General features: G+C 30.1%; 1 protein-coding gene across 1 annotated transcript; it reads left to right on the top strand.

The window, feature by feature from the left end:
• Positions 1-6,981: 6,981 nt before the first annotated feature.
• Positions 6,982-9,518, top strand: LOC100782549 (peroxidase A2). The gene is made up of 4 exons (XM_003535068.4): positions 6,982-7,272; positions 7,422-7,616; positions 8,291-8,456; positions 8,856-9,518. The coding sequence occupies exons 1-4, from the start codon at positions 7,057-7,059 to the stop codon at positions 9,272-9,274; spliced, it is 996 nt and encodes a 331-aa protein (XP_003535116.1). The 5' UTR covers positions 6,982-7,056; the 3' UTR covers positions 9,275-9,518.
• Positions 9,519-10,881: the final 1,363 nt, after the last annotated feature.

Genomic DNA, 10,881 nt, shown 5'->3' with positions numbered 1-10,881 from the left:
TTGTCATCGTCTACATAGATGATGTTTTAATCTTTTCCCCAAATATTGACCAACATTTCAAACATCTTCAGACCTTCATTCATATTATTAAACAGAATGGTTTAGCGGTCTCTAGATCAAAAATCAACCTTTTTCAAACTAGGATTAGATTCCTTGGTCAAAATATACATCAGGGAACAATCATTCCAATAGATAGATCAATAGAGTTTGCCAGCAAATTCCCCAACCAAATTTTAGACAAAACTCAGTTACAAAGATTTCTATGTTGTCTGAATTATGTGGGTGAACTTGTTCCATATCTCAACAATATTATCAAACCATTACATGATAGGTTGAAGAAAAATCCACCTTCTTGGTCTGACCTTCATACCCAAACAGTTAAAGATATCAAAATTAAAGTTCAATCCATAAAATGTTTGTATCTTCCAATTCCACAGGCATTCAAAATTGTCAAAATAGATGCATCAGACATAGGTTATGGTGGTATCCTCAAATAAAGAGTCCATGACCAAGAACATGTCATTGCATATACATCAAAGCATTGGAATTCTACACAATTAAAATATTCAACTGTTAAAAAAGGAAGTTTTAGCAATTGTTTTGTACATTTCCAAGTTTCAATCAAATTTATTAAACCAAAAATTTTTAATCAGGGTTGATTGTAAGTCTGCCAAAGATATTCTTCAAAAAGATGATAAAAATCTTGCCTCAAAATAATTTTTTGCAAGATGGCAAGCAATTTTAAGTATCTTATTTTGACATAGAATATATCAAGGACACCTCAAACTCTCTACCTGACTACCTTACCCGTGAATTCTTACAGAAAAATACCGATGCCTCCTAAGGAGACAGGATCCTCTCGTAAAGGAGGAAAGACTTCTAGAAGAGGAGCAGTGTTGGCTCTACTAGAGCCAGCCATCAAAAAAGGATCTTCAACATCTTCTGGGTCACCTACCCAGGCTGGGTCATTTACCAAGAAATCAAAACTTGAGGGGTCATCAACCCAATTAACAACCATCAAACCTGAGTCATCAACTCAGGATTCCCCAAAACCAATTACAACAAAACAAATCGTGACAGATTATGCCTGGTCAATCCAAACTCTCTAGGCCCTTGAAGACATGGGTCTTACCAAACTCCCAAGACTAGCCAAAAGGCCTGGGCAGAAATGGCCTCAGAATCAGATGATGATTCTGAAACAGAACTCCTAAAACATATTCAAATTGCCAAGCAAACCAAAACGGTTAGCAATCCAAAAGACAAACAAACAGTGGTCCAATAAAACCCGATTCCAAAATCAACTAACAGCTATATTTCAAAAAATAAATTTTTGACTATTTTGCAAATGGAGCCATAATTTTGGGACAAGAATCCCTTCAAGGCAACAGCAAAGGCATTCCCACAGGGATTCCATTTTAGGCCTACAGCCATCAACTAAACATAGCTGGGATTTGTCCTTAAAGTATTCTGAGTTCATTTTAGTGGACACAGGCTCAGTATCCATCAAACACTTTAAGGACTCCAATGACCCAAGCCTAAACACACATTCAACAATTCAAGTTTTAAAAGTAATGCAACCTTGACATTATGGTTCCAACCTAAATCAACCCAAGAAATTCTTTGCCCCCTTCGACCCGGCAGGATACACTTACTGGGACTATATTGATGTCTGGACCAATGTCTTATGGCATCAAAATAACAAATTTAAACACTCCTGGTTAATCTATTTTAAAAACCACACAGTTTACAATTTTCTGAACTGGTTTCTCCAATGATGGAATTTTTTCGGACCAACCTCACAAATCTATCCAGAATAAGTCCGACAAGGATTTGAGCAATCCAATAGAATGTTCAATAATCAAGAATCAAGAATTCCAGCTGACTTAATGTATTTCTCCAGCTTTTCCTTGTCATGGATTTTTTCATGGCAATATAGGTATGGAAAGACATAGAGCAATAAACAATTCCCACCTTTGCAGCGACATGTTTTTGTCAAATGGTGGACTCAATTCGATACTTCAAAGGCGGCACCAGACCAAGTCAAGAACTGGTTTCAAGCCCACCCTAAATTCATAAAGCCTGCTGATCCAGAGACTTCATTATTTCTGAATCAGAAATCCAGATTAGCAGCGTTCCTGGCCAGCTCTAAATCTAAAGAGAGTATGGCTAAGAATTTAAAAAAGGTTCTCCAACTTCTCTAACAAGAGGAAAAAGAAGGTTCTTCGACCAAAAAGGAAGAAAATGAATCTTCAGAAGAGAACGATGATCCATTTTACCAAAACGAAGATGATTGTTTTGGTATATCGTTAGAAGATGATTAAGTGCCTAATTTGTTTTAGCGGTCACATAACTGTTTCATGATTGTAATGTAATAATTCTGATTATTTCACAGAAACTGTAGCAACTATTTTAATAGTTCCGGTAAAGTTACCGGTTCTGTAGCAAACAGTAATGTTTTTTGCTATAAAAGGAGTCATCGACCATGTTGTGAGGGACCCTTTCATTTAGCCATTTTCAGGAGTCTGAGAAGAGGGGTGCTCTACTTAGGACAACTTTGTAAGCGCTTCTTCCAATTTCAATAAATTTCAAGTTTTATCATCTCTCTTCTTCCTCTCTGCCAATCCAGTGCGGCTCTACCGTCGCTTCGGCTTCTTTGTTTTTGAAAACCTAGGATTTGTAAGCCGGTCTCTGGTGTGTCCTTGATAATTATTTTCAAAAAAACTACAACTGCACCCTCATACTTCATATTGCATCATTCTTACTTCCTATTTGTCTGTTTGATCTCTTTCCGCTGAGCTCTGGTATATATATATATTAATGAAACTACATTTAAAAAAGATGTATTAAATTTTTTTAATGAACTCCATTACTATCATTTATTATTGATCTTTTATTACATTTTTTAATTCGATTCATATTATCCAATTTTCATGTCTTTTATATTAAAAAAATATGAGTTTAATATGTATACATTAACGGTATAAAATAATTTTACATCGTCATCCAGTTATAATTATCGTTTGAATTACTTTAAAATAATTTTAAAAAATAATAAATTATACATAATGTATTGTGATTGAATGAGTATATGCAATTTTTTATATTTTCAATGCATAATCATTTTTTCTCAAAAAATATTCGGGTTGCTTCACAAAGGCACAAACCTAGAAAACAATGGGTTCCTTTAATGTGTTAATATATAACTCTTCGAGGAATGCCAAAAACACAAGAATCAAACAATCTAATTCAATTGATTATATAGGACATGTGAGTGTTATAAATCTTCTGCTCTTGATACTGTGTTCAATATTTACGGGTCCAAAAAAAAATATTGAAAACACAAGATCAGCTAATTAAAACGTAATTACTTAGGATGGAAACCATATAGTGAATGTCCACATCTTCAAGATGCATGGCATAGCTCTACCGACCAAAAATCTGCATATTCAACGCATTTTACATTACGACCATAAAATGCGGAATATATGCAAGGAAAGTCTTGATGTCTAAACATAACATGATCGTTGACACTTGATAGTTGATATAGGCATGTTTCATCGAGCGAAAAACACGGCTGATATATGCGAATTTATTGTTGAAGAAGTTCTATATTTCTCTCGAGGTTCAAACCAGGTTTGATTTGTTCAGAGACGACTACTCAAAAATGTTGCTGTTGATGAATGTATGGTTGAAGAAACCTTTAATAGTAATTAATCAGTAATGATGATCATATAATAAGCATTCCATTTTAATTAGTCAGCAACTACTTTCACCAACTCGCGGACGCAAATTTCGGTGTCACGCGTTTCTTTCGTGATACTACTCAATGTTCTTTCACTGTCTATTGAAGTAGTGCTAAATTAAAGTTACTCCAACGTTTATGGGAATGAATTCTATATAATGACTTTATTATTTTATAGTAGTAATATTTTAGCCAGATTTTTAATAATTTTGGCAATTATTAATTGGTTACATTAATCTCTAGGTTTTTGAAATGAGAGAATTTTGGTTGAAGAACTTGTAGAAGTTAAAAATATTGAGTTTAAAATATGTAGAGGTGATAATATTGGTATGGAGAAATGAAAATACTAAACTATAGATGTTGGATTCGGAAGCAATCTAACCTATAAAGGTTTGAGAAAAATGTTGCAAAAGCTTGAGGAGAATTTAAGAATTACTTAGTAGATCCTTGAATTATTTTAAAATTTTATATTAGGTCCATTTTTTCTTTCAATTTCGTCCTTCAACTTATATTTATGTTTTTAAATTAGGTTCATATTTTTAACTCCATTAAGAGAAATTAACATGAACCTAATTGAAAATAAATACAAATTTATGGACCCAATTTAAAAAAAAATAGTATTTAGACCTAACTAAAAATTGTCAAATAATACTTCAAGGACTCACAAATTAATTGAATCTATATTTTACTCTAAATTAGTAGTTTTATTTTTAATTTTAAAAAATATAATAATAAAATTTTGACGTGTTAATTAAATATAAAATTTGATGCATTAATACTTTGCAAATAAATAATTTTTCAATAAGTAAATAATTCAAAAATTATATATTACTCCCTCCTTCGCATATTTTTAGTTGTTTTATCCTTTTTCTTTTTTCAAAATAATCTTTTCTTTAAAAATTTTAAGTCTAATTAATGTTTTTTTTCTCAAATATACCCTTGCATGTATCAAAAATCAAGATATTAAACACGTATGTTTTTTAAATAGTTAAACAAGTATATTTTAATCCAAATAGTAGAGGTCAATAATAATTTATTATAAACACTTTCTTCTTTTAATCCACCAAAAAAACATCTTGAGCCAAAACAGATAATATTTTGAATGTGGTGATCCTAATAGTGCATTGAACTGGAATTCGGAACACCATTATGTTAAAAAAAAATTTAGACAGTTAGTTTGACTAAAGAAATAGAAGCCATTTTGAATTAATTAAATAAAAACTCAAATATATTACAATAAACGCTTCCACCAAGTGATGGTGAGGTCTTGATTCGTTTTATTATCAATATTTTGTCACAGACGACTAGGTGCAGTTTGATCATATTGGTGTTCCATAGTTAGTTCTCAACAATCTATCTGGAAATGATTAACGTACTGCTCATTTTTATTTCCAATAAAGAATAACATTTACACTGCCCAAAAATGTTTAACAAAATTACTTATAATTAGCAATACCTCGATCTCTATGTCATCTTTTCCTTTAGGTGGATATATATATATATATATATATATATATATATATATATATATATATATATATATATATATATATAAATTCCTGACACGGAGAGGCAAATTTGGGTACAAATTTCAAATTTTTGCAATTAAACTATAACGATTATAAGTTAGTAACTGTAAGTTCTAATTAAGCTGTATACTTCAAATTTTTGTCCTTTTACTATGACTTTTGTGTAACATATCTGTAAAGGAATAAAAATATGAAATAAAGGACGTATCTCTTTTATAATTTTTGTTACTTTCACCAGGTCTAGAGAAAATCTTTCTTGTCTCTAGAAATTAAAGAAATTGTATTCTGCAAAAGAAAACGTTTTCTAGAATGGCATGCTACTATTATATGCTGGACAGTTGAATACTTAATTACTAAAATAAAAGGGGCAATAAGATAATGGAATTGACTAAACAAATACAAAGACCGTGTCGGTGGGCAAATGATTGCCCATGTTTTTACTCTCTTACTTAATTTGTAAGCATGTAGGTATTAGGTATAATGTTGTTTAAAGAATAAGTTTGCGATTGACTAGCTTGCGTGAAAATTTCTAATACACGGTTTACTCTTTAAGTGTCATGAATCACACTATCAGATTAATTTATATAGATTCAAAATTGTAAGGTTTATTTAATTTGTAGAAATTTTGGTTGCTATTGTACACAAATTCTTTTTTTTAATGAAAAATCTATAGAGACAAATAAAGTTTTGAATTTGACTTTTATAAAATAATAATTATTTAAGAGAATTTTCTCCTTTTATATAAACTTATCAAACTTGATTGGACTTAATTAGTGTTTAATTTTAAATTGATTTCTAAATACTGAAAACCTAATGTTAAACAAAATACATATAGAGTTTCTTATTTGTCATTTAGTTTTTTAGAACTAAGAATTGGACGATTAGTAATTATATAAGAGAAGAAAATAATAAAAATAAAAAATAAATTAAACTTCACCAATAATTCAGTTAAAATAAATTTGTGTACTTTATATTTTATAAAAGTTCTATTCGGTAACTTTTCTAAAATTTGATGTGGATAAATTGATTTTAACTTATAAAAGATGTTTAATTTAATTTGTCTTTTATTTTTTCCTTTTATAAGTACACATAAGTTTATCCAAATAAAGTTATATTATCTGTGTAACACAACCTTTGATAAGTTTTGTACCAATCTGGTCCTCCTGTGGAACGAGTAGTTTGCTGTCGGCTGATGCTACTGCCACTACTTTACCAGACAGTAGTTTTCTTTTCTTCGGGTTTTTCTGTATTTCCCATTGATAAAAAAAAAACCATAAATTATGATAAATTGAAAGAACCAATCAAGTTTTAATTTATTCACAGAGTAGTTAATAGGGTGATCATCTACAAAAAAACAGTTAATAGGGTGATCAGTCATTAACTGATTATGAAACATGCAATATATATACAAATTCGTAGGCACTTAATATTTTGATTTATCTAGACAATATATATTATTATGAGTATATATATATGTATATGACCTAGTATTACAAGTTAGTTAACTGTCAATCATTAAAGGTTTCAATTTTCCTCTGGCTGTCCCCAAGTGTACCCACTACATATTACAAATTTTGATAAATGTTAAACTATGTCTAGCTAGTTGACACTTCTAAGTAATAACCAATGAAAACTTCAACTTAAAGAAAATTATAAAGTAATAAATGCATGACGCGTTTTCTTTCTTATATATACACACATATCATGAATCTAGGTATATCAATCACAAAACAAATTAATCCACAAACCATTGGGAAAGAAGATACATCAAACTAATTATCTACCATGCTTTCTGCTATTAATTATTCCCTTCTTGCAACCATTTTCTTAGTGCTAACCTTAATTTTTCCTTCAGAAGGCCAATTGAGTTCAACCTTCTATTCTAGCACATGCTCCAATGTGTCTTCTATAGTGAGGAGTGCTGTTCAGCAGGCTCTTCAATCTGATTCACGAATTGGTGCAAGCCTCTCTCGCCTCCACTTTCATGATTGCTTTGTCAATGTAAAATCCCACAACTGAAATCTCCATTTTAATTTATTATTTTCTCAACAATTATTTAGTTTGATCATAATTTAACTTCTTAATTTGTGTTGTATTATAGGTTTCCAATTAGAAGATTAATAATTAATGATTTTTTTTTTCTGTTTTAGGGGTGTGATGCGTCCATTTTGTTAGACCAAGGTGGTAACATCACACAAAGTGAGAAAAATGCTGCTCCCAACGTCAATTCCATTCGAGGCTTTGATGTTGTTGATAACATCAAGAGCTCCCTCGAAAGTTCATGCCCTGGAGTTGTATCTTGTGCTGATATTCTTGCTCTTGCAGCAGAATCTTCTGTGTCCTTGGTAACTTTCTTGCTATCTAGCTATTACAAGATTTTCCTTTTTATTAACATACTACTACTATATAATATACACAATTAGAATCTTTGAAAGTACTTATAAGAAGCTTATGAAAGTAATTTGTTCTTTTGAACTTTATTCCAATAATTAAATTTCTGAGTGAAACATAATAATAGACTGATTTAATGTGAAAACTTAATGAATAAATAGTTAGTTAAATTACTTAGTTAATTGCGCACTCTCGAAATCAATGTATCAATGAATAAAATTATATTTTTTTATCCTAAATTTTGATAAGTTAGTCTTTTAATTCTTTACCATGATAAATTGATACTTTAATACGATTTTTAGTTGTCATTAATTAAATTTTAATTTTAACCGTTTGAATTTATATTTTAAAATTATCATAAAATATTAAAAAATTATATCAATGATTAAAAAAATATTTTTAAATTCAGGAACTAAAAACACACATCTCAAAACACGGGATTAAAATAATAATTAAATCATTATTTAATCTAAAAATCGACGTAAAAGCAACTAAAGGCGTTTGATCATTTTGATTTGATGCCACGACTTTTTCATAACATCATTTATCACGTTATTTTCTACTTTCTTTAACAATGAATACTAATTATTTGAGGCAAGACAATAATAAAAAGTGTAAAATTTTGCAGTCAGGAGGACCTTCATGGAACGTACTACTTGGAAGAAGGGACGGTTTAACTGCAAACCAAGCTGGTGCCAATAGTTCCATTCCCTCTCCATTTGAGAGCCTTGCCAATGTCACTTCCAAATTCTCTGCTGTTGGCTTAGACACAACCGATCTTGTTGCATTATCTGGTAATTACAACATTTTATTCCTCAAGCAAATAAGTTATTATATAGTCCGCAAGTATGTGATCACGATTAATTTTCACATGACATATAGTTAAGTTTTCATATCATAAATTAAAAAATATGATTATTTATCGTACGAAAATTGGTTAAGATTATAGTCTAAGTTAGAAAATATTATCAAATAGCTCGAGACTCTATCATATGTCTATAGTCTCAACTAGTCAATGTGACATGTATTTAAATTTATACATTTACAAGAAAGTTAATAGTATTAATTTGACTGGATGTTATGTGGAGATTGATGAGGATTATAATAATATTGAGAATCTAGTAATTTCTTTCTAATCAAAACATGTACTACTTTATTGTTCCTAGTTGATTCAAATTGGACTTTTTCATTAGGTGCACACACTTTTGGTCGTGCCCAATGCCAATTTTTCTCCCAAAGGTTATTCAACTTCAGTGGCACAGGAAGCCCTGATCCAACCTTGAACTCAACCTATTTGGCCACTCTTCAGCAAAATTGTCCCCAAAGTGGGAGTGGATCTACATTGAACAACCTTGACCCTTCTACCCCTGACACTTTTGACAACAACTATTTCACCAATCTTCTCATCAACCAAGGTCTTCTCCAAACAGATCAAGAACTCTTCTCCTCTAATGGCTCTTCCACAATCTCCATCGTTAACAACTTTGCCAACAACCAATCAGCCTTCTTCGAAGCTTTTGTGCAGTCAATGATCAACATGGGTAACATCAGCCCTTTGACTGGATCCCAAGGAGAAATTAGAACTGATTGTAAGAAATTGAATGGAAGTTGAAAAGAGAGAGAGAGAGCATAAAACAATATCTACAAGAAGTTGTAGAATCTTGATACAACATATAGTTTTGATTTTGCATTTGTGTATGTGAGTGTAGCTAAGATATGGTTAAGCAATTGATGTAGGTCAAGTTTTTGCATGTGTGTACGTCCCAGGGGATTTATAGTTTTGTTTTTGCCGGTGTCAAGGACCACAAAATGGTTTAGATTTTTCTTTTTCCAATGAGAAATTATTACCCCTTCTATATAGGTGTTTTTTTTTAATCATGGTATTAAGTGGTGATTAATTTTTCTCATCAATTCATGAACACACATAAAATGAGTATTTTTCTTTTAGTATAGTTTATTCTAAATTCAAGATCACGATTTCAACTATAAATTACTTAATTAAGAGATACAGGTGTATTGCTACCACTTGTGATTGTATTCTTCTCTTGTTTCCTGCGAAATAGTTCAATAAAAGCTTAGTATACTTTTCATTCTTATTTGTTTCTTCACAATGCACGTTAAAAACTTTATTAAATAGAGCATTATTAGATTGTCATTTCAAATTATTTTAATTTTGAGCCACTGTTATTTCATTATTTAATAAAATTATTATTTTTCATGTAATGGTCAAATTTGATATAAATAAATATCAAATTGGGTAAAATGCTGAACTCTTTAGAAATTACTGCTGCATGCGCTTCCTATGGGCAAAAGGGGGAAAACTGGAGTGGATCGACTGACTTAGTTGAGGCCTGGGTCAGTGCTGGCATTTTATGGGTACTATGCCGAATAATAAATAAGCACTCATATATATTTTTATTTTCTGTAACTACTCCCTCTTAAGGAGGAAATAGATAGAATCTAGATAGGATATTATAATACATGTTTTTACACTTGTGTTTAAAAATAATACTTATATACGATGTTGTATTTTATTTATGTATAAAGTTAATAATAATAATAATAAATTAATAAAAAAAATTAATTAAAATAATTATTTAATTATAGTAAAAAATAAATTTTTAAATAATCCAATCATAACATTAAAAACATACATATATAATATTAAAAACAATTAAACATAAGATTGGTTCATTTGAATTTAAATCATAAATAAATAAAATTATAAAGATAATCATTCAACATAGTGATTGTTAAAGTTAATATTCAAATCACTTAACAGAAAATCTAATTAAAGGTTTAAGATTTTTCACTCTTTAATAGTGATATTGTTAGATATTAGATACTAAGAGTATTAATCATAAAAAATATAATTATTTTTCACACACATATACATATATATGTGCAAGGTGGGGAGGATATTACAATACTCATACCTGTACCTTGTAAATTTGAGGGTATATATCTATTTCGTGCCCAACACCAATATTATGGATATTTTTATAGATACCCATAGGGTTTTAGTACACTTTGACACTCGTACTCCCTCTAATCTCAAATATAAGAAGAAAAAAATGTGGCATACTAACTAAGAAATAAAGTTAGTTAACTACATTTATTTGCATCAACTTTTAATTAAAAAGTATTTTTTTCAACTTATCCTTCATTAGAAATTGGTATTATCGCAATGTGAGCCACGATGGAACGGTGAAATAAAAT

This window comes from Glycine max, chromosome 9, assembly GCF_000004515.6.
Source record: "Glycine max cultivar Williams 82 chromosome 9, Glycine_max_v4.0, whole genome shotgun sequence".
Lineage (NCBI taxonomy): Eukaryota > Viridiplantae > Streptophyta > Magnoliopsida > Fabales > Fabaceae > Glycine > Glycine max.
This window is presented reverse-complemented; position numbering and strand designations above follow the sequence as displayed.